The sequence below is a fragment of the Oryzias latipes genome, chromosome 15 (assembly GCF_053564925.1).
Source record: "Oryzias latipes strain Hd-rR chromosome 15, Olatipes_Hd-rR_3.1".
NCBI lineage: Eukaryota > Metazoa > Chordata > Actinopteri > Beloniformes > Adrianichthyidae > Oryzias > Oryzias latipes.
The window spans coordinates 28,497,111-28,521,037 of NC_136251.1; the positions used below are offsets into that span (position 1 = coordinate 28,497,111).

At 41.3% G+C, this 23,927-nt stretch overlaps 3 protein-coding genes across 13 annotated transcripts; 1 reads left to right on the top strand and 2 right to left on the bottom strand.

Annotated features, from left to right (window-relative positions):
- Positions 1 to 628: 628 nt before the first annotated feature.
- Positions 629 to 3,647, bottom strand: exosc5 (exosome component 5). The gene is made up of 6 exons (XM_023963195.2): positions 3,489 to 3,647; positions 2,356 to 2,469; positions 1,683 to 1,804; positions 1,458 to 1,598; positions 889 to 978; positions 629 to 800 (listed from the first exon to the last, which is right to left on the bottom strand). Exons 1-6 carry the CDS (start codon positions 3,583 to 3,585, stop codon positions 705 to 707), a joined length of 660 nt encoding a protein of 219 aa, XP_023818963.1. The 5' UTR covers positions 3,586 to 3,647; the 3' UTR covers positions 629 to 704.
- Positions 3,622 to 12,133, top strand: LOC101161503 (uncharacterized). 10 transcript variants are annotated; one of them, XR_013647661.1, is made up of 9 exons: positions 3,622 to 3,725; positions 4,963 to 5,052; positions 5,127 to 5,310; positions 6,715 to 9,927; positions 10,002 to 10,178; positions 10,251 to 10,300; positions 10,386 to 10,423; positions 10,506 to 10,623; positions 11,839 to 12,133. XR_013647661.1 is itself a non-coding variant. In XM_020709696.2 (8 exons), the coding sequence occupies exons 2-8, from the start codon at positions 5,033 to 5,035 to the stop codon at positions 12,022 to 12,024; spliced, it is 4,071 nt and encodes a 1,356-aa protein (XP_020565355.1). In that variant the 5' UTR covers positions 3,622 to 3,725; positions 4,963 to 5,032; the 3' UTR covers positions 12,025 to 12,133. The 10 variants fall into 10 exon arrangements, 5 of the variants coding, with proteins under 5 accessions (XP_020565355.1, XP_078787491.1, XP_020565354.1 ...); XR_013647658.1 differs by having other exon boundaries at positions 3,629 to 3,725; positions 4,882 to 5,052; positions 5,127 to 5,245; XR_013647660.1 differs by having other exon boundaries at positions 3,639 to 3,725; positions 4,882 to 5,052.
- zc3h6 (zinc finger CCCH-type containing 6) lies at positions 12,075 to 22,247 on the bottom strand. 2 transcript variants are annotated; one of them, XM_078931368.1, is made up of 12 exons: positions 21,797 to 22,247; positions 20,143 to 20,359; positions 19,930 to 20,052; positions 19,647 to 19,848; positions 19,413 to 19,555; positions 19,198 to 19,326; positions 19,006 to 19,122; positions 18,821 to 18,928; positions 18,515 to 18,744; positions 16,235 to 16,605; positions 15,138 to 15,308; positions 12,075 to 14,355 (listed from the first exon to the last, which is right to left on the bottom strand). In XM_078931368.1, exons 1-12 carry the CDS (start codon positions 21,880 to 21,882, stop codon positions 12,857 to 12,859), a joined length of 3,396 nt encoding a protein of 1,131 aa, XP_078787494.1. In that variant the 5' UTR covers positions 21,883 to 22,247; the 3' UTR covers positions 12,075 to 12,856. The 2 variants fall into 2 exon arrangements, with proteins under 2 accessions (XP_078787494.1, XP_078787495.1); XM_078931369.1 differs by having other exon boundaries at positions 21,754 to 22,239.
- Positions 22,248 to 23,927: the final 1,680 nt, after the last annotated feature.

Sequence of the window (23,927 nt, forward strand, 5' to 3'; positions counted from 1 at the left end):
CCTTAAAGAACATTAGGAGTCATTTCATTAGCTTTAAAAACACTTTTTGTAGGTTTCTAGCTCTGTGAAAACAACAATTTGTTCCTCAGATATAGATAGAACCATACAGTACGTATACCACACACATCAAAACTTAAAAATCGTATTTTTCAGATGGTCTTCCTTTCTGAGGCTGAAAACAAATTCACTTAAACCGCAACGACTAATCCAAATAACCACAATATTTTAAGTCATAGTTTGATTTAAATATGAAGAAACCAAAAAAAAAAAAAAATCTAAATTTGTCTTTTGTGTCTGTTTAGCTGTAAATGTTGTGCTCATTAAAATGAAAAAAGTTGTTTACATACTCAATTACGAACTGATTATATTTTATTTCAAACAAATATGCTTTAGAGGAAAAATGGAAAATATAAAAGGTAAAAAAAACAATACATATCCAAAAGTGAGTGAGACGAAATAAAAGTCTTATTCTAATCCCCCCCCCCCATGCAGTCCAGACTCAGACTCAGTCCAGATATCATATATAATCGATGGACACCCAGAGAAAATAGCAAACGCCAAATATAGTGGAGTGAGTAGTGAGTGACTTCATACACTTTGTTTTGTCAAAACTAAACCAGACAGGCAGTGGTGTGGATGATAACATTTATTACATCAGGAGTTGTACAAAAATGTAGAACAAAACGGGCAAAAGTGTGTCTCCATCAGAGGGATTTGGAGTAACGCCGCCTCACAGAGTCTCTGTAGAACTGGAAGATCCTCTCTGAGGCTCTCTGGCTGACCGCTACACACTGCTGCAGCTGCAACCAGCAGAAGAAAGACAAGAAACATCTGAGAGGATTGAAATGAGAGCTTAGCGGAAGATGATGGAAAAACGGCTGGACGGACCTCATGAACGGAAAAGGATCCTTTGGTGGATGACATCATTACTTTACGTTCTTTACTGTCGATGGCAAAAGTCATCAAAGCTCGACTCTCCTTTGAAAAGAAATTAAAATAGGACTTTAGTGCCAGACGGGCAGACAACCAATTTTAAAGGCAAACTGTTTTAGAACTGAAACACTGAGACAAAAGGATGAACTGAAGGTGACACACTAAAGAAAAACTGCATTTTTATGAAATAAAAAAAAAATAGTTTTGGTGGAAAATGAACCCATTTTTTTTTAGCAAAGTTAGAATTTTTATTAGCCTTTAAATTTGTTTATCCTCCCCTGAGCTGGAATCTGGATCTAAACTACACAGCTGGATTTTTGTTTCACCAGTAAAGTTAGGTCAGGGGTGTGATCTGATGAAAACCGACATCCATGTTTTAGGGATTCTATGAAATGTGACTTTTTTTCATGAAAATTAAACCATAAATTGAGAACTTTTTGTTAAACTTGCTTTCTGATTATATTTCTACATTCAAAGCAGCAAAAATGAAGATTTTCAGGTTAGTGTCAGCATCTTTGGTTGACCTTTTCCTGAGCTGAGGTGGGGTCAGTGATGATCTGCCCGTATGCGCTGATGGCGCAGGTCACGCCGCAGAAGAGGCAGCTCATCGGCAGACCTGCGTCCATGAGGGCCATGCAGGCTGCATTCAGGCAGCAGGACAGGAGCTGCAGAGCAGGTAAGGAAGACGACTCGGCAGGTGCTAGGCCACGCCCCCCGCGGGTTCAGAGGTCGGGTTTAGTAAAGGATACAGAGCCGTCGTCGTGCAGCACCTGGAGGACCAGCGTGAGCGAAGATCGAGGGTGGAGGGTGAGCAGCAGCGCCTCCTCGCAGGTTTCACGCACACACTGCTCCTGCGAGCGCTCCCTCACACCTGGAAAACAGAGGCATGATGGGATATGAGTTCAAAGCTGATAAGGAATCCACTGGCTCCCCCTTATGGCGTAATCCTATAAATCAGTTGCACAAAACATTCCTAAAGAAAGACTTTAATACCTTGATCGGACCTTTGTCTTAATGCTTATTTATAAATTGCAGAACTGTTGAGATACGAGTGAGCCTTCAGATGAAACTAAAACCCACATGAGACCTGAGGAAGTTCATCTTTTTACTGTGATTCAGTAGAAATAAAACAGCATCTGTGATTTCCATTCAACCCAAAGACATGAATGAAACCAGGCTTAAGAGGATATTTGCATATAAACATTTGAATCCATTGAAAGTGATTATAATTGTCTCTACATTTAACAGACTTCCTTCTTTAAAGCTGGATTTATTCATTTTAGAGCAACAAAAACAAGGATTAGTAGTTGTTTTTGCTTTTTTTCTACAACAGATTAAAAACAAAAAGGATTGAATTGGTTTCAGAAAAACCAGACACACGTGACAGCATCTGACTTTTCCAGGACATGCAGCAGAACTTACTCGGCAGACCAACTTTGGGCTGAACCAGCACCTCCAGAGTTGCTCGGTCGTAGATCTCCTTACTGACCTTTACTTCAGCAGGTCCATAAACTCCAGCCATCACACTCGTGTCCCCTCCAGAGACACAAAAACAACACAAAGATCAAAGTTCTATTAAAATAGAGGACAAACCTGAAACAATGATGTGATTTCTACATTCTTATTGTGTCTGTAAACTTTGATCTTGGCTATAAAACATAAAAACAGTGTAAATCTTGCAGTAAATGCATGACCAAATCTGCTGCTTAGAGTGGTGGTTTTGGTTCAGTTTCAGGTTTACTGTAGAATTATTACATAGTATATAATTCATTCATCTTCTAAACCCGTTTTGTCTCTTTCAGGGTCACAGGCCTGCTGGAGCCTATCCCATACACTATATTAAACAATATCTTGAAAAAAAAGAATAAAAAAGAAGATGGGGTCATATTAAAAAAATAATTTAAAGCATTACCCCAAAAAAAAACTTTTATAGGGAAATTATTAGAAAATCTTTGAAAAAATGTTGCTCCAAGACCCCAGACTATACAGTCCGATGCCGGCGATGTAAACAGTTCACAATGACCACTAGGATACAAATATTCAAAGATGATTTGGGGAATGAAAAAAAGAGGATGAGTAAACCAAGAAATAAATATTTAAATTTGAGAGAGCTGATCTGAACACAGAAAGTAAAACAGATGAATCCAACATTTCAACATCTTTATTTATAGAAAAATGACTAGAAATTATTTTTCAAATGTTTGGCTTCTTAATGGTTTAACAGCAGTTGACTTTTGATTACAAAAAACTAAATGTGAAAAGATAAGTTCGTAAAAATATTTAGTTATTATTTAGCTGCTCATTTTTGTTCTTGAATATTAACAATTTTACAACATTTACCAAGAGCTAAAACTAATGCAAAACCAAAATAAAGCAAATACAAAAAGTACTTTAGGACATTCTTAGCTTAAAACTCATTTAAAGATCGTTTGCCAGCAGTCGAGAGTCAAATTATTTCTCTGAAATAATAAGTTTGTCCATAATTCTTTGGGCGGAATCGGGAGTTGTACTCATATTCTTAAAGAAAAAAGTCAACATTTTCCTTCAGCTGTTACCTTGAACGAAAGACGCAGATCCATCCGGCCGAGAAAGTAAACTCTGCTCGCAGCCAAACTCTCGGAGAGAAACATTTGAAGGAGCAGAAACCTCCATCACGTTGCCAACACGGAAGGGGATGCGTCGCTGGACGATGACGTCATCTATTTACCGACGCGAAGGGGCTCTGCATCAAAACCAATGTTGTGTTTTAAATTTTGTGTTCAATAAAAAACAGTCAGAAAGTCAACAACAAAGTAAGTAGTTTAAAAAATATATTATTAACATTATTATTATTATTATTATGATTATTGCTATTGTTGTTGTTGGACACTTTTATTACGTGTCTTTATTTTCCATATAAAATGTATTTTTTACGTATGCCTGTCATTTAATTGGTGTCAGTATTTGACATAAAGACAGCAGGTAATGCAGGCAGTAAAACAGCTGCACTTTTTGAGATTAGACATAAACAATGGATCATTTGTTAATGAATGAATTAAGGCTTTTTGGAGAATTTTTACTGTTGGTGTTGCACAAAATTAGGAAAATGCCAAAATAAACTTTGATTAATTCCAGTGAGGAGTTATATGATTTAGTTTTTAATGTTTTATAAGACCTATAAATGGTTTTCATAATAGCAGTTTAAAAAAAAATCAAATCCCTTTGATACGTTTCACAAAGACACACACAGCACGTCACACAGCAAGCAGAAATGAACTTACTTGCTGACAAAAAATTTGACAAAACAGCAAATAAAACGGAATAATTTGAATTAAATATTTCCAGACTTTGTTTATTTTGTTCTGCAGCATGTTCATATTTGTATAATTTTGACTGAATATATTTTTATGGAGAGCACCGTTATTAACGGTTTAACTTGATTTATTCTGGATTAACAATACTGTCTGTTTTTATTCATTTTTATGTTAAAAAACCTCTGTTATAAAGGTTTAAAAGTATTTTTTGTTTTGTTTTTTAAAGTGTAGCTTTAGTTTGGTAAATAAATGTTGTTGGGCCCCCAACTTAAAGCATGTTTTCTGTTTAGGCCCCCTGTGTGAGTGAGTTTGACACCCCCGTAATACGAGCCCACAAAATTCACGCATCTTTTGTGTAAAATGGCCAAATAAAAATAGGGAACACAAAAGAACGTCAAATTGCACTGGGGAGTTACTCTCCCTGGGAGTAAGTTAGTGCAGAACCACCACTGCAGTCAATAATCAATGAATAATGTCAGAAATGATGATTTATATGTTATTAATTCTAAATAACGTTGTGACAACAGTTGCTATGGGGAACTGCCATATGGCACTTTGTGTAGCATGATAAATAATACATGCAGCACAGCTAATTCTTTCGCAGAGGGAAGAATTCACCGATAAATGAAACTATGCCTTCATGTCTGGATCAAAGTTTTATCAAAACTGCAGCAGTGGAGAAAGTGGTTGCCCCAATCTCCAGTCACCTTTGTCTCCTCGTGCTGCTGTGCGACAGTGAACATGAGCCAGAGCAGTTCACCCGGCTGGAGGCAGCGGCTCACGCTGTGGCCAGAGCTACTGAGAACATGGCAGCAGTGGCCTCCAGGTATGTGCATTCCTGCTAGTCAATTACATCTGCCTTTGTCAATCCACAAGAGACCGAAGTGACTCTCTGTTTAGGCAAATTCAAGAGACGGATGATGATGTGTTGCACATGGAGATGTCCGCCCTTCTTGAGTCGGTCACCGTGTCGGGGCAGCATGTGCTGCTGGCGGCTCAGAAACTCCACATCCAGCCAGGTTTGACGGAGCACAGAGAGGAGCTTATCACTGCCACGCAGAACGTCTTCCTGGGAGTGGTCAAAGTAAAGTACAGTTCTGCAGAAATGTGTGGAATTTTTACATTGGAAGACTGATAAAAATTTAAAATCTGATTTTAAATTGTAAGAACAAACCATTCATCACATTTTAGCCTAAAATCCCCAAATTATTTTAGAAAAATGTTTACTATGTTGTCAGTTATTGACATTCCTTCTGTAGCATAGAAAATTTTCTTGATGCTTTACTTAAAAGTTTGTAAAATTTCTAAAATGAAAAACACGGTTTTCTAAAGTAGTCATTAACAACCTTTTTCTGTGCAGACAAATGTGCTATATTTTCTTTAGCCTCCTTTTACTTTTATGTATGAATTTTATCTTCATCCTAGGTGAAATATCTACAACTGGTGTAACCCTTGTGCTATCCTAGGCACTTTAACATTGGGAGTTGGGTCATCTGGACCCCACTAGACAGTGCGCTGAACCTTTTTTCTTCAATGATTTGTGATCTTCACTGGTGTCCATGGATTACATGAAATCTTTCTACCTTTATCCACCTTTGTCATGGTAGGGGGAACACGTCAATGTAAGGGTAGGGTCATGGGATAGCACAAGGGTTAAACTTTTTCTGTACTAGATTTTTTGTAGGAACCATTTAAACATGATCTAGATTTTCCCCAAATCTGTCTAAGTAGAAGCTAAAAAAATCAGACGCCAACTTCAGCCTCGTTCGACTTTAAAGTTGTGAACGAGAAATACTAAAAAACGGTCAGTAATACTGGTATTTTCTAAATACAATCATAAAACGAGAGTCCACCGTTTCAACTTTATTAGCAACATCCTGGTAAAGTTAGACAGTCGGTTGCTAAATATTTAGTAACAGCATTGTGGTCTGTGGGAACAACTGTCAATAAATCCATAGTTTGAGTGAAGGCTCCTGGGTTTTGTCTGTTAAATGCAGCTTTCTTTTATTTTGAAGTCAAAAGCTCTTTTTTTGTTTCCTCACTGGCTCTGTTCTGTTAAAAGAACCTTTCCAAATCTGTTTGTTTTTTGTTAAATTTGCAACCTTGGGGTTGCAAAGCCCCTTTAAGGAAGCTACAGATGGATTTTCTACACGAGGGACTTGACATGCGCCAAGCAGGAGTCGGATGTGGTGGAGAGAATCCAGGAGTTTTTCCAAATAATACTTCCTTCAGAATTGCATTATAAATAAAACCGATAAATGTAGGCTGGTTAATACTCAGCTGTCCCACGGACCGGTAGTGGCCTGCAAATGTGGTCTGAGGCTTGGATTGGGGACCACTGCTCTAAACCATTTTTTTTTACATGATCTCTGTTATAATTTAGACTCTTAACTAAAAAGTCAATTATTCAACCAAACAGGAAAAATAGCAGGAATCCACAAAAGCAGGGAAGTTTTTGAATAGATGTGTTTTTTGTGGTACATTATAGGTTCTGTTGGTGGAGGACGATGCTGCCGTAAGGAGGATTATAGCTGTTGCAGATCAGGTTTTGGATCATCTCTCTGAGCTCGGTTCTTCTCCAGACATCAAGTCTCTCTTCGAGTCGTTCCAGGCATTTTCTGAAGCTCTGATTCTCCTCAATAGACTGACTCTGGAAAGAGCAAATTCCTTACAGGATACCAGACAAACTAATCAACTTCTTGACTCTTTGGACATATTGAGGAGGTGTATCTCCATGCTACACACGGCTTTGTGTACCACCATAAAGCACCCTACAAGTGAGGAGGCCAAAGCATCCAAGCGGTACATTCTGGATAAGGTGAACAGCACCATCAGCGAGATTGTTGTAACTCTTAGAAGTGACAAAAACAAGGGACATGTGGGACCCTGTGGGTTTTTTACTGACAGACGCAACAGTCTTTTGCAACTCCTGACAAACCCCTCCACCTCCTCCATTCATGACAGTGGCTTGGACAGCATGGTTCGAGACGTTGTGTTCCACTGCATGGCGGTTGCTAATGCATCTCAAAGAGAGTCTCAGCATAGACTGGTGAGCCACTGCCGTCACATCCTGCAGTTCTGGTCTGACATCAAATGGATTTCAACTTCCTCTGAGGTTTCTGAGGAAGGATTTGACCAGTTGTGCGCTTTGATGGTCCAACAAATACAAATGCTCAACTCAACCTTAATGACTGAGGTTCTTTATCAAGTCTTGGACACATTCTTACTGGCATCGTCAGTCGCTGATGAGCTCTCAGATGCAACAAGCCAGGTGTTAGCTTCAGATTCCGGTACGAGTGTAGATTTGACTTGTATTCAGCCTGTTGTTGAGGATTTCATAACAGTAACTGACAGAATAATCCAACTGGTGAATTTTATTTCAGCCATTGCTGTAGATGTAAAGAGTTTAGAGAGCATGGAAAACTCAAGAATGTGTTTTACAAGACTGAGAGCTTTAATCGCATCTTTATCTCTGGAGTTGGACGATGATTCAATGCAAACTGTCCAGAAGCTTTATGATGCATATAAGAAATGGGAGGAAGAGACTAGCGAGCTGCAGGATGCTCTCAGTGATGTAGTGGATGTGAAGGAGTTCACTAGTCTTGCTATCAACGAAATGATCAATGACCGTCATGGATGTGACACCGCATACAGAGAACAGAGCTATAAACTCTTTGACAAATACGCCAAACACCTGGTAAGCCACATGAAGCTGGTGATTCCATCAGTGAAGAGGCATTTGGACAGGAGCGATAACCCCATCTACAGGAACGGTCTTCTGGTCCTGCTCAAGCAGGTGCGAGACTCTCAAACCAGAGTGATGGAGTCCATCAAAGACATGCTGCTTGGTTCCACCATAAACGTGGAGAGATATTCCGCATTTACAAACAATGTCTCCACAGTCATTCAGCAATTTAAGGTGCTCAGAGAGGGACTGGACGGGAACCAACACCCGCATCTGTTGAGCCCTCTGAGAGAGGCAGCACGTGAGCCTGACATCTGCCAGTCATCTCTACCGGTCCAGGACACCTGTAAAATAAACCTGGAGTTAAAGAGCCTCCCTGTGGTTGAGGTGAAAGGAAAAGATTCTCACACCAAAAATGTGGAACCCATAGAAGCAGAACTAGCTCATAAACATGACAGTAATGATTTAAAGATGGCAGCTGTCCCTGATGAGCACAAACTAATTCACAAGCCCCCTGGTTTTGACCTCTTACCCCTTCTATTTGAAGTGGTGACCGTGACTAAAGGTAAAGACGTGTCTGTGCTCAACCAGACCTGCACTCGAGTGCTTGAGCTGTCCAACTGCTATGCCCAAGCTGCAAAGGAAGCCTCTGCCATCGTTGACTTGGTGGATTGTCAGACACTGGAAAGCTTTCGAGCAGAGCTGGTGTCACTGACACCTCTACTTGTTCAGACGGCTCAGGAAACAGCGATGAGTTCGGCAAAGAGCACCGAGGGCATCTACAAACACTGCACACAGTTTTCTGACCTCTTAAACAACATCCGGAAAGTTCTCGTACCTGTGGGAGGAGCATGGTACCATGCTGTTTACACAGAACTGCGAAGAGCATCTGGAGAAACCAGTGTTAGGCAAAGGCTAAATGAAGTGATGGCTTTATGTACAGAAGTCGTCCAGGTTTTGATTTCTTCTGACATAAATCTGCAAACTGACAGTCAAGAAACATTCAGCGTTTTGCAAAGCAAACTGAGCAAAGCACAGACCAACACACGGAGTCTCATTGAGTCTTCAACAACGCTGGAGACTCAGGAGGATCAACTTGGGGGATTTTGCATCCTCTGGGCCATCTCGGTTCAGATTGTTGTAAACTCTCTGGATAAGATTTTAGGGACATCAACCGCAGTGACCCAGCCGAGCCCTCAAAAGCAGCTTTCAGCTTTATCTGAAAACTCGCTCCGAATCCAGGAGGCTGCGAGGCTCACCAGCCTAAACTGCAGAAGTCCCTACAAGTCCAAGCAGTTGACAAAATATCAGAATGAGCTCAGAGCACTCACCGAAGATTACCTTAAAGCTGCAGAAGAACTGGACATGATGCCAAGTGTTACACAACTTGCAAAATCCGTTTTCTTTCACAGACATCTCCTTGTTAGAATTCGAGCTCTTTCTGTTCAGTTAAGCAAAGAAAACAGAGAGTTTGAGACTTCTCTTCAAAACACAGTCAGCCTTGCTTACGTTGCTGCTAAAAGTCTGCGACAGACCGACGCAGACGACACTCAGCGGAGATTCGAAAGTGCAGCTCAGGCACTTGCAGGAAATGTCAAGTCAGGAACTAGAAAATTGGAGGACTGCTTGAACTACATCCGAGACCCACGCACTCGCTCCAACCTTAGGTCTATCAGCGATCACCTGTCCTTCCAGATCTCAGACATAATAGGCCGGGCAAAACTGATGGTGGAGACTCGCTACATTTGCGACACGCTCACTTTGGACGTGCAGATACGGTGTTGGTCTTCAAAGGCTCACTATGTGGTGGAGGAGATCAGGAAACAAGATGGGATTCATCAGGAAGCCAAAGAGTACATCCAGGCTGGTCTACAGGGAAGAACACCTGAGGACGTCAGCGGCCCTCTAGCCGTGGCACCAAATACAATCAAGGAGGTGGACGTTCATGACATAACACAGAAACACAACCAAGAAACTACAGATACAGCAGAAGTGAATGAACGTTACAAAAAAGATGTAGGTATCCTACAAATCAAAGTTTTCTGTCACTTCCTGTTACCTTAAACTGTGCTCTCCCTATCCTTCTGCAGGGTGCCAACTCGGCAGCATTTCAGGAAGCCCCCTCTTTGACCCACACTTCATTTTTTCTGAAGCAAAAGAGCACAAGTTGGGACCCAAAGGACAACAGAATTGTCCAGGTGACAAGAAAAATGGCCGACACCATTTGTCACATGACGCAGTACCTGAAGAAGAGAGGCCCTATACTGGTAAAACCTCTAGATGTCCCTGTTGAGCATTCACATGGATGCGATGTCCTAAAAACAATCCTTTGTTTTCAGAACAAAGAAACATTTGTCGCTGCAGCCAAAGACGTCATATTAAACTCCCAGTCAGTCACTCAGTTTATCCGAGTTATTGCCAACCACAGCCTGGATAAACAGTGTACAGTTGAACTGTCTCTCATCATTGAACAGATTCTCACCATCACCAATCAGCTCAGCATCATCTCCAGGTCAGGTGACTAAGTAAATCAATATATCTTGGATGAATAAAAGACGGTCACTGAAAAATAAAAAAAATCTTTATTTCTGCAGTGTCAATGCAGTAACACCTGGGTGCAGATCATCGGACGAGATCCTGGTGAAAAATGCACAAAACCTTCTGCAGACAATCCTGCGAGGAGTGCATGCGGCAGAAACAGCCAGCATCACGGTAAATATAACAAACATTTTAATATGGTATCAATTCAACTGTAGCTGAACTTACAAATGAGAAAGGAAAAGAAGACATCAGATTAGATCAGATCAGATAAAGGTGATTGATCTCACTGTGGGGAAATTCTATTTTTATTACAACTCTGGGATTCAAGCATCAAGGTGCAAAAAAAGGAAAAATTAAAATGTCCAAATAGATCAAAATAAAATTAATTTTTTTAATAAAATTTTACTTGTCACGTCACACAGCCACTACATACATTTTGTGCATTTTCCACAGATGAAATTTCGGTTTTTCGTGATACACGTTTTTAAAAATGTTGTTGGTTGAGAATTATTCAGTTTACGCATATTTTACGCAGTTAATACACAATTATTACGTAAATCTTACGCAACTCTGCGTAACTTTTGCGAGATGCATGCACATATTTCTGGCTTTCCACGACCGTTCCACGTGTGTCCACATATGTCTAAGACGTTTTTAACGCATGTATCACAGATATATACCGGCACACATATCACATTTCACACGCAATGGAGGCACAAATAACGATGAATTGCATATAAATAGCGCAATGATCACACACGGTTCAGTTCAGTTATGTAAGTGAAAATATCTGATTAAACTGATCTGATAGAACTGGAGAAATTAATGTTACAATGGCTTATGAAAACAAGATAATCATGAAAAACAACAGATAATAGATGATATATAGCAATAAAAGACATCAACAACACTATAAATGACACAAATTAAATAACAAATTGTTTCCCAATGTTTATCTCCATCGTTGAAGGGGTGGGAAGTGTGAAGGGGGGGGGCTATTTTTTTAAAATTAATATTACTTGTTTTATATTATTTTTTGCAAGAAACCTTAACAAAACTTGGTATGAAAAAAGCTATATCAATTTTTTTTATTTAATTCTCTTTTTCATCTAAAAATTGCATTAAATTAATACTATCTGAACATTCTACCTTGAAAAGAAGTCCTGTCAAATAATATGACTTTCACCAAGTAAGTCAATTTAATATTTTATTATATATTCTATTACTTTTTTTTGTCCATTTTTAATCTATTTTTTTTTTTTACATAAATAGAATTTTGGTCCAAATGGTCAGTCCCTAAACCGTCTGTCTTTTAAGGGGACACCTAAAAGACAAAAATCTTTTATTTATCGCAGGATGTTTACCCTAAAACCTGACTTTTAACAGGGTTTGAAGCAGCCAGAACCAAACTCTGATGAGGCAGAGGCCACAGCGTTGTGCTTCCAGTGGAAGAGAAACCTGGAGATCCACCGCGCCCAGCAGAACTCCAATCAGGAAACGGACGATTTGGGGTTGAGGAAGACGTTGCCGCGCCCCACTGCACCCAGCCTGGCCCCTTTACTAAATATTTAAGGAGGCGTGACATTCAACGTCACAGAGGCCTTTACAAAGACATAAGCAACTGTCATGAATAGGATTTATTGTGCGTGTACACTAAAAAGAGCTGCTGTGTGTAAGAAAATGGTTTGACTTTCAAACATTTTTCCACTAAAAAGTCCACATTGAACCACAAAGATGGCATGAAATAAAAGCATCACCAAACACGTTAGAACACTCACTACAGCACGCTGTACACAGGATACAAAATCAACATTTACAGTGTGGCTTTTGAAAGCAATAAAAAAAGGCAATAGCTCATTTCCAGTCAAACAAAAGTCACTTATGTTACAGGCAAAGTTGTTCTCAGAAGCTCTTTGCTGCTGAGATGTGTGGCTGAAAGAGCCTCCTTTAAAAACAATTCATAAAGTCCTTATTTAAAGATGACAAAAACGTATCTATTTCAGCAAACTAGCTCAGCTGTAAAGTTTAAAAACGATATAAAATGTGGGCAAAAAAAGAAAAGATACAAGCCAGTTTTCATGTTTCTCCTACCGCATAAAACAAATGAGGATAAATATGTGAACCCTAAAATGTAAAATAAGTGAATATCAAATACTGATAATGAGGATAAAGATTACATTACTCTTTTCTTTTACAAGTGGTAATATTTGCACTCAAATAATATAAAATAATGCCACATTTATGTTTTTTTTCAAACAAAACAACCAAAGAACAACTCCTAAAGCACACTTTTCTGTGTTTTTAGAGTAATTCCAACAAATAAATAAATTCAGGATAAGATAAAGATTAATAGTCATTTTATTCAACTATTTACAGATACTTTGTAGCTTATTTTTTTAAATGTTTACTGACAGAAGGGGGACGCGGTGGGATCAAAGGTTTTGAACACATCCTTAAGTGTCCTGTCGTCTGCGTCCTCGTCCTCCAGATTATCCTGCTTTGGCTCTTCCTCTATGACCCTCTCCTCCTCTTCCTCCTGCTTCTTCTTATCATCCGTCTCTTCCTGTGCTCCGGTCAAACCCTGTCCTCCTTGTTTCGCCTGCCGCGGGTCAGAATACTGCGGTCGGATCAGTCCGGCCAGCGCAGAGATGGGAAGATTATGAACGGCAGGCGGCTTGACGGGGGAGGTGGGCGGCAGCGTGGGGGAGCTGGGTGGGGTGCAATGTGAGGGGACGTCCGTGGTTTTCGCCTCCTCCAGCGATCCGCTCCTCTGGGTTGGTGAGAGTGAAGGTGGGTTGTCCTTCTTGGCGGGCTGTTTCAAAATCCCCGCCTTTTTGGGGGGCTCTGACGCCTCCTTCTGAGCATGTTTGCTTTGAGAACGGGGGTCGTACAAGCTGATGCCCCCCAGGATCGTCGTGGGGCTCTCCAGGCCCCCGCCCGACGATGCCAGCCGAGGAGCGTAAGGCGGCAGCTTCTCGGGCTCGGACTTGGCTTGGGCGGTTTGAGGGGGGGAGCTGAGGCTGCCCTTCTGCAGTCGGGGGTCCACAAGCCCTCCCCCAGAGGACGACTCTTTCTGCCCCAGCGGCTTGGAGTCCACGCTTCCTGTCCGCTTGAGTCTGGGATCCAAAGACTTTTGCTGCCGTGGGTCTGCCGGCCTTTCGGTAGAGGCTCGGGACTCGAAGGATCCGGCGGGGAGGCGACCCAAACGTTCCTTCAAACGAGTAGCTGCTAGTCTGGGGTCAGACGGGGGCGGGCTGGAAACCGGGGGATGGGTGGGAAGGCTGGTTCTGTTCATCTGAGCATCAGCAATCAGGGGTGGAAGGGGCAGGTTGATGGAGTGCTCCTGTTTCGGGACGAGGGAGGGGATGAGGTCCTCGGGGGCCCACACCACCGTTTGGGCAAAGGCAGGCTTCTGCAGGAGGATGTCCACCCGAATGTGGCTAAACTGCTTCAACTGGCAACGAGGGTCCTGCAGGACCACACAAGGGCCCGCATCCAGAGGGATGAGAACAGCTCTATCCCTGAGCTTCCTTTCCCCATCCTCATCCTCCTCCCCTGCCACCGTTTTTTGTGGAACAGGCTGGTTCTGCAGGTGGCAAGAGCTGCTCTCCATCGCCCTCACTTTCCTGGGATCTCTGGAAAGCCGTGCGTCTGCAGCTCCGTCCGGTTCCCTCCTGCATTCGGGGAGTCGCTGTCTGAGGTCGGACTTCACGCGTGGGTCAGTAGGCGGAGCCCTGTCCTTCGCAGGCCGAGGGTTGCCCAAAGCTTGAGCCACTGGGCCAACTTGAAGGGGGTTGGACAGAGACTGGGACATCTCGCTCTTCTTTTTGAGAGACTTAAGGATGGAGGAAACGCCTGATGTCCCATCTTCATCATCGCTTGAGTACCAGTTTGTAGTTTCAGCTGAAAAAGAAATACTGCAGGTTATGTACAACAGTTTTGCCGACTGCAGTTTAACTCAGAGGCCTGCAACATTCACTTAAGGTGGCTATCGGGTCCATTTCTCAGCGACTATGAAAGAAACCACATAGTGTCACTTCTTCCTTTAGAAAAAAAAAGACACCGACTTATATTTGTGTTATTGTTACTATTATGATAAATATGAATGAACTATTGTTTTTGACATAAGTAAAACTTAAAACATAAAAGGAAAAAAAAAACACATTTTTTCTAAATATAAAATAGTTAATAAATTTGACACTACTTCCTTTCAAAATAAAAAACATCCTGTACCGTATATGATCATCTCAGTGCAGAAAACGTAGAAGGTATTGTAAAGTCAGCAGTGATATAGAAAAAAAACTATAAACGGTTTATTCTACGGTCTGTGGTGCATCTCAAACAAAAAATTTTAAATCTGACAAACAAAAAATTCAATCACAGCTAATTAAGCGACCCTTACAGAAACTTCCGGACCGTTAATCGCTCTTAAAATTCATTTTATAATCTGGTGTGCCTTAGGTATAAATTCTGGTTGTGCTTACTGACCTCCAGCTGCTTTTCTGTAAAACACGACGTCAAAATATTTTAGTACAACTTGGGAGAAATATGGGTACTGTAGTCAGAAGCGTCACAGACGTACAATGCTTCAACGTTCTGTGAATGAGTGGAATGAAGTTTGACGTATCCGACTGTCTAGTTTCACTTGATGTGCCATGTAGTCTCCTGGTACGGGATTGGCTCACCTCTGCTGTCGTTGTCTCCATCCTGGCTGTCTGCTCGCTGAGTCTCCGCCTCCTGCGCCTCTTGTTGCTGCTGCTGTGTCAGATGTAGAAAGATGGCTTTCTGCACTGCTGCTGGTAACGCCTGCAACTGTGTCTCTGCACCCATTTGCTGCATGAAGGCCAAACTAGGATCTGCAGCATGGAGGACACAAAACGAACACATGCCACTTCCATTACAATTTAGAGCAGTGGTCCCCAACTTTTACCCGGTCATGGACCGGCCTGTGCGAGGCTGAGGTGTGCGTCTGATTTTTTTATTCTTTAGTTTTCCTTCACTTTTGAGGATAAAGTCCTCAGTAAAATATCCGCAGCTTCATGTAAAATAGATTTTTACCTTAACCAGTTTTTGGTTAAAACAAAAATCAGATGCCAACTTCAGCCTTGTTCAATTTTTAAAATGTGACAGATAAATACTGAGAAACGGCCACATAAAAGTGAATCCACCCCTTTATTAGGAGCATCCTCATAATATTAGACAGCTGTTTGCTAAACATTTTAATGGTCTGTGGGAACAACTGTCACAATAAATCAGTTGTTTTTGTCTGTTAAATGCATGTCTATGAAGACTCTCATTCATCCAGGTTGATTCCATCATAGTAGTAGGTTTAGGGGCTGTCATCTGGACTTAGTTTTCTGAGAATTGACAAAGCCTTTTGGATAAGAGGTGAAACGTCTTCTAACTAACTAAAAAACTAAGTCCAGATGACAGCCCCTAAACCTACTACTATGCTGTTAAATGTAGCTTTCTTTTATTTTGAAGTGGAAGGCTCTTCTGTTTCCTCTTTGCTTTAAATATTTTGTTAACTTTTCTAGCTTAGGGGGTTCAATTTAGCGGTCAGCGCAGCAGCTTTAAGGAAGTAACGCATGGATTTGAACGGGTGACTTGACATGCGGCTAGAATGAGTCGGACATGGTGGAGAGATTCCAGTAGTTTTTCAAAATAAAACTTCCTTCAGAATTAGATTATAAATACAACAGAAAAAAAAGTTGTTTTTGTCTCTGTGGGCTGGCAACAACCGTGGTTTTGAGGCCAATGAATAAGAGGAATGAACACTGACCTCCTTGTTGACTGACAGCCTGGTTTTGGAGGAAGCTGCTCAGGAGGTCGACTGGGTTCTGACTCAAAGGAGGAAAAGGAAGGAGGTTTTGCAGTTGATCTGTTGCAGGAGGGAAGAGAGGATTCTGCATCTGTGGGCCCATGTTAGACCCATGAAAAGATGGAGGTGGGCCAGAATGGACCGGCATCGGAAATCCATGTGGAGGGTGTTGACCGGTGGGGCTCTGCGGCACGGATGGCCCCGTGGGATGACTCGTGAGACCTGGTGATGCAGGCGGACCTGAAGGCACTGAGGATGCAGCCTCCGCGTCTTCTGAACCACCACTGAACTGGTTGGTTCCATCTCCCTGGTTCTGGGGGTGGTTGGAACCACTTTGGAGGGAAAAAAGACAAAAGTCTAGGTTATATTTTAAGTAATTTACTCCGTTGACCTCACCTCCCAGGCCCCACCCAAAAAAAAAGACATCACTGCAGGCAAAACCGTCAAAAAACTGAATGAGGAGCTCAGTTCAAAATCCACTCACGTGACCAAAAACCAGATGTCAGGCATATCTAAAGGAAGTTTTGAAATTATTATGGGATGGCCACAGGACCATTCCGTGGCAAAATGTGAAATTTTGTCATTTTTTACATTTTATTAACAATACGGGAAAGAAAACCTTTGCTCGAGTGATCTTTACAAAATTTCACAAACACACCACTGGGGCTGTGTCCGAATTCCTTCACTACTAGAGCACTATATAGCGCGTTGGCCTTTTTGTAGTGCTGTCCCAGTCTACAATTCCAAAATCCAGTGCCCTAGAAATTTCCCAGAAGTCTCTGTGAAAAACCAGTGTGCATTGATGCTCACTAGATTAAGGAATTTAGACCACAATGCATTGCCTTTGAACATTTTTTTGCAAAACTCTTCTTTCTCTTTCGGCTTTTCCCATCAGGGGTCGCCATAGCGAATCATCCTTTTCCACCTCACTCTATCATGAACATCTTCTACCCTAACATTAGCCAACTTCATGTCCTCTGTTAAGACATCCATGTATCTCCTCTTTGGCCGTCCTCTTGCCCTCCTGCCAGGCAGCTCCATCTCCAACATCCTTCTACCAATATATCCACTATCCCTCCTCTGAACATGTCCAAACCATCTCAGTCTGGCTTCTCTGACTTTGTCGCTAACACAGGCAACATGAGCCGTCCCTCTGATGTACTCGTTCCTTATCCTGTCTAACCTGGTCACTCCTAAGGAGAACCTCAACATCTTCATCTCTGCTACCTCCATCTCAGCCTCTTGTCTCTGTCTCACTGCTACCGTCTCTAACCCATAGAGCAGAGCTGGTCTCACCACTGTCTTGTACACCTTTCCTTTGAGTCTTGCTGGCACTCTTCTGTCACACAACACTCCTGACACTTTCCTCCACCCGCTCCAACCTGCCTGCACTCGCCTCTTCACCTCTTTTCCACACTCCCCATCACACTGAACTGTTGACCCCAAGTACTTAAACTCCTGCACCTTCTTCACCTCAGCCCCCTGTAACCTAACACTTCTACCTTGATCCCTCTCGTTCAGACACATGTATTCTGTCTTACTACGACTGACCTTCATGCCTCTTCTTTCCAGAGCAAACCTCCACCTCTCTAGCTGTTCCTCCACCTGCTCTCTACTCTCACTGCAAATTACAATGTCATCCGCAAACATCATTGTCCAGGGAGATTCCTGTCTTACCTCGTCTGTCAGCCTGTCCATCAGCATAGCAAACAAAAAAGGACTCAAAGCTGATCCTTGGTGTAGTCCCACCTCCACCTTGAACTCCTCTGTCTGACCTACAGCACATCTCACCACCGTCATACTTCTCTCATACATGTCCTGAACTACTCTGACATACTTCTCTGCCACTCCAGACGACCTCATACAGTACCACAGTTGTTTTTTTGCAAAACAATTGTATTTAAACGTATTTTTTTTAATAACATACAAATAGTTTCATCATCAGAACTCAGTGAATTCTTAAATGATTGTCGCAATATGAGCATGGTGTCTGAATTGTTTTCAAAATCCAGGGCACTACATAGTCTCGCACTATATAGTATTTTAGTAGTTAGGGGTTATGGTGGGAATTCGGAAACAGCCTACGTAAAGTCTACAGCCACAACCTAAGGTTTGGCGTATTAGGAATGTGGGCGTGGCTAACAAAATCAGTTTGTGCAGTGCAGCACTGACCAGAGTGGTAGGGGCAGAATGAGGGGCGTAGGGGGATTCGCAGCTTTAATTTTATATGATTTTACATACCTCAGAGCAATTTTGTGAGCCAAGTCTACGGTGGGCTGGACCTTGATTTCAAACAGGGACGGGATCTTCCTCCCGGCTCCAGAGGCTGGATCTGAAGGACTGCTCTGACCCGGTGTGGGCAGCAACCCCACCCCTGGGGGAGGCTTTGGAAGAGGAGCAATGCCCTGCTTCCTTAGATCCTCCAGCTCCAACTCGTCCTCACGGGCGTTCTCTTCTTCTGCACTAATGATCTGACACAAACGTCAGCAGAACGTTAAACCCGGAAGCAGAAAACAAAATCCCTTTTTTTTGTTTGTTTTGCTTTACCTTATCGAGCAGTTCTTTAGTGACATCCGTCAAAGCATCATGGGAGAATTTGCAGTTGTCCCCCTGGTAGCACTTGGCTCCAGTGTGAAAGAACTTGCAGGGGTATTCATGTGCAGACGCGGGTTAAGGAGGAACTAGTTTAAAAATAATCACACAAACTCCATCCGGCCCCTTAATTGAAGGATATTGTGCATGTAAATGCAATGATCTCCTTTGCTGCAGTATCCTTGCAGGTAAAATTTGCAAAGTTCCTTCTTCTTATCGGGAACCACAAGCTCATGCTCAAACTTGCACTGCTCGCCCTGCGTGAAGACAGAAAATCTCTGCAAGCGTTCCATCAAAACCCCAAAAAGCCGGCTCCGGAGCTTTGACTGTACCTTGATGCAGCGACCTTCCAGGAAGTACTTGCAGATGTATCTCCCGTTATGCTCCACCGTGTGCTGATTGATGAACTCCTTGCTCATGATGGGTCGTTTCTTCTGGAAGCCCGATGAGTTCTTTCCATCCTAGCGCACACAAACAGGAGGAAGAGTCGGACTTTTGCGTTTTCTGAGTGGAAAAGCATTTGCTCCATCTAGTTGAATCTTCTTACACATCCCATGTCTTCCATCCCCTGGTCGCATCCTCGGCCACGTCCTCGGCCCCCCCAGGGCTTTCCTTTAAGTTTTTTGTTTTTGTTGATCATTCCTCGTCCTCTTCCCGGTCCGCATCCTCTTCCCCTTCCTCTCTGTCCAACTGGAAAAACAAGAAACGAAATGAATACTTGTTAAAAATTCGGACAAACACTTCATGGGAAAACAGTTGATGTTGTAAAAAACGCTCATACACTGCTGCTGCTTCATTCCTCTCATGCTCCCTCTGCTCATCTGCTCCTTAACGTGGCGCCCCCTCCCCTGACCCGACGACTCTTTGGACTGCTGATACTCGGACGCGTCGTCGTCATAGTCCTCTTCCTCCTCGTCGTAGTCGTATTTGTCGTCGCTGTAGTCGCTGTACTTGTCGAAGTTGCCGTGGCTTCCCTTCAGATGCTGTCGATCGAAACAGAAAGAGGAGGAGGTGGAAGCCCTCCGAGGCCTGAATGAAAATGTCCTTTCTGCAGTTGGACGCACCTGAGAGGACGGCCCGTCCGGGTCGTGACTCGCACCCTTGCTCTTCCTGGTCTTGTGTCGCTCTGGTCTGTCATAATCAGAGTCGTAGCTGTCAGAGCTGGAGCTGCTGGAGGGGGAATGATGCTGAGGAGGAAAGGAGGATACAACCAGAACGGTCATCTTCACAGTAACAGGCCAAGAGTCTGCCGAAAGGCAAAAAGATCCTTTTCTTACTCTCGGTCGGTCGTGTCTCCTCTTCTTAGACCTCTTCTTGTCTCTGGTCTTCTTATATCGTTTTCTGGAGTGTCTGTGCAGCTTCTCTTTCTCTTTAGCCCGGTCTCTCTCTTTCTCCTTTTCTTTTTCCTCTTTCACCTCTGTGGTCTCCTTGTTCTCCTCATCTATTCCTATTCCCTCGTCGTCTATTTCTCCATCTTCCAGTTCACCGTCCTCCCTGAAAAAGAAAAAAAAAAGTATTACCAAAAAAGTAGTTGGGGATTTTTGCCTCATTTGCTATCATTATTTTTTTTAATCATAAGAGAAATACTTTTCATTATTAGTCGATATCGTTTCATCAAATCAAAAAATCTATTTTCCTTTAAAAGGGACTCTTTAAATTTCAACTTTCACTTAGTTTTTTACTGATTTATTTCATTTGCTATCTGAAAAAGTGTTTTCACCACTAAAAGAAATAAACAACACTGTTTTAAATCAAATGTTAATCTAAAGCCCATTCAGACGCCTGCTGTTGTGAGTTTGGGCTATACAAATAAAATTGAATTAAATTAAAGAGCAGATGGTTTTATTATTTTGACGGTGTTAAAACGTCCCAGTGTTTGTTTAATGACTTAAATAATTTTCTGTGGTGATGATTTGATAATAAACATGTTCCTGAATGAAAACAAAGCAATGTATTTAACCCATATTTATAAAGTGCGAAGGCTGAACAATTTTTAAAAAAGATGTTGAAAAACAATCAAGCTAAGACAGCTTTAAACCTTAAAAAAAACTTTTTAAAAATGCAGTTTTTGCACTTAAATGAAGTAATACCATGTGGCAGCAACACCATTGGCACAAAGGTTCAAGAAATTGTGTATTAATGTCAATCACAACATCAAATTAGTGCAAATGTCTACCGAATTCTGTTAAGAACTCTAGTTTAATAATAATAGATTAATTTTCAACAGAAAAAAAATGTAATTAATTCATTATGAAAGCAAATACTATTAAAAAAATCTTTGTAGAAAGTTGTTTTTTAAGTACTAAATGAGAAATTATCTATAAAAACAAAAAAAAACAAAAAATAGTTTAGATATCATTTTATTATTGTATCATCCATATTTAAAGCAGAAATTCAAGCCCTCATTTAGCCACATGCCCACATTGAATTAAATGTCGAATCCTCCTGTTTACTTGGTCAAATAAACGTTTTTTTTTTATTATTAAAACTTTAAAATCAAAAGCGCAGAAAAGCCTTGCAAAAGCCTGCCACTGCAGTACTAACAGTAGCCGCTAGAGGGAGCGCACCAGGAGAAAGGGCGTGGCATCCAGCCCGGTTATTTTGCGTAGCGACCTGAAGATGGCAATAACTAACGATGCAATGACTGCGGTCCCACAGCGACGGGACGATGGGCTCCGCTGTTTTTAATGGAAATGGTGATGAATGAGGGTCATCGATGGTGCTGTGTAAAGCTAAATTTTCCAAACAGCATCATCCGTATGCGCTTAAAAAGAAGCATGCAAAAGACGGTTTTAGAGGGGGAAATGTCTGCTATTCGTGATTTAAAAAAAAAAAAAAAGATCAAAACATACACAACAAGCATGTAGGAACACAGCACTGAAACTCACGATGAGGCAGCGTATTAAGAATTGCACAAGAATGGTACTCGACCTTTCTTCCCCTGCAAGCTCAGAGTCTGTCATGTTTTTGTCAAGAACAGGGGCTGGGGGACTGGAAACCAGGCTCACAGAAGCCATTGGAGAACCGACCTGCCTCCCTTCTCCCCGGTACAAGTGAATTAACTCAAGGAGACGTTGGTTTGTGAGAGATGCTGGAAGATTTCAGACTGGAAAAGACTCACGGTGTTACATGTCTCGACAGAGAGACAGTAAACAGACACTCTCCTCTTTCATATCGTTTTAACGCTGTGAGCACAGCTTGACACCCCGCTTTGCTAATGTCCCGTCGGTTGACAGCTGCCATGGTGAAATAGAGGAGACGGAGGGAGAAACAGACAGAAATGTAACCATGTTCGTTGATTTCAGCATCTTCATAGTCTTTCTCAACAGGGAAATCATCCCAAAATGGCTTCTGAGTTCTGCTGCACACATTCCTGGACAATGTCTTCTACCAGTATTTATAGTTTCTGCTAGATCAACCTAGTTTGACTGTGGGACACGCTCTTCGCTCATTGGCCAGAACCCGCGCGGGCACAAAACGCAACGCTCTCGTTTGTTGAAATAAATGTCAGTCATTTTTAGGACGCGCAACGACGAATTGCTAAAATCAAAGCCAGTTTGGAACAAAACGCTCGTTAATGACAGACTTTGTGTTGTCTTTTATTGTTATTAAAGATAAATTATATAAAACGGGAGATAATGAGCTACTTTACTGCAATGATTCGGTTAATCAAAAATAGGTTATAGCAGCAACTTATTAGATACTATGTTATGTATTAACATAGTATTAATCATATACTTAGAGGAAAAAAACACCATAATTACAATATATATATATATATATATATATATATATATATATATATATATATATATATATATATATATATATATATATATATATATATATATATATATATATATATATATCTATATAAGCAGGGAGGTATTTTCCATTTCCTAACAGATTTATGGTGGAACAGTCAATTGTTCTCCACAGAATCATCAATTGTTCCCTAAAATTAATTTGTGGCCTCTAGTATTTTGTGTACACAAGATGACCTTTTTTAGGGGCCACAATTAGTATTTCGTGGCCGTACATTTTATTTTTATGCACAAATTAGTGTTTTGTGGGCAGAAATTAGCATTTCGTGCACAAAGGTTAGCATTTTGTGCAAGAAATTACCATTCTGTGAACACAAATGAGCTTATTCTGCTCACAAATTAGCATTTTGTTAAATGAAATTACAAGTTTGTGCAAACACATTACCATTTTGTGACCATAAGTTAGGAGTTTGTGCAAATAAAATAGCATATTCATTTCAGTCATTCATTCATCTTCTTCCGTTGGTCCTTTACAGGGTCACGGGGCTGCTGGAGCCTATCCCAACCACTTATGGGCGAAGGCAGGGGACACCCTGGACAGGTCCCCATTCCATCGCAGTAAATTAGCATATTCTGCTTACAAAGTATTATTTTATGCAAACAAATTACCATTCTGTGCACACAAATCAGCATTTTGTGCAAACATATTACCATTTTGTGCAAGCAATTTAGCATTTTGTGCACACAAATGAGCATTTTTTGCAAACAAATAAGCATATTCTGCTCACAAATTAGTCTTGTGAGCATACAAATTAGTAGTAGGAATTGATGATAACAAAATACTAATTTTGCCCACAGTAAAGTAATATGTGCCGACAAAATGCTAAAGAAATCTGTGGACACAAAATAATTTGCTAATATTTGTGAACAAAATACTAAATTGTGTCCACAAGTAATTATTTGAGAGAAGAATCTTAGTTTTTTAACGTCATGTCCAGGGTTCACTAATTCTGCAATAACTAATGCCAATGCCATTTATTGTATGTTCAATTTCACTCTAAAGGAATAAGACCCATTTGAAAATGTTCAGATGTAATTGCTATTATCATTAATATCGCTTATTGTTGTTTTTTTTTAACATGTATTATGATGTTTCTTTTGTTTGTATTATATTTTTCTTATCTGTAATAGAACGTTTGCTCTATCAAATACTTTTGCTTTTCAAGCGCTTGTGCAGTACTGTCATTGGCCAGTAGATGTCCCTCCAAGCCAAGAAATTATATTCCTGAACTTCATCA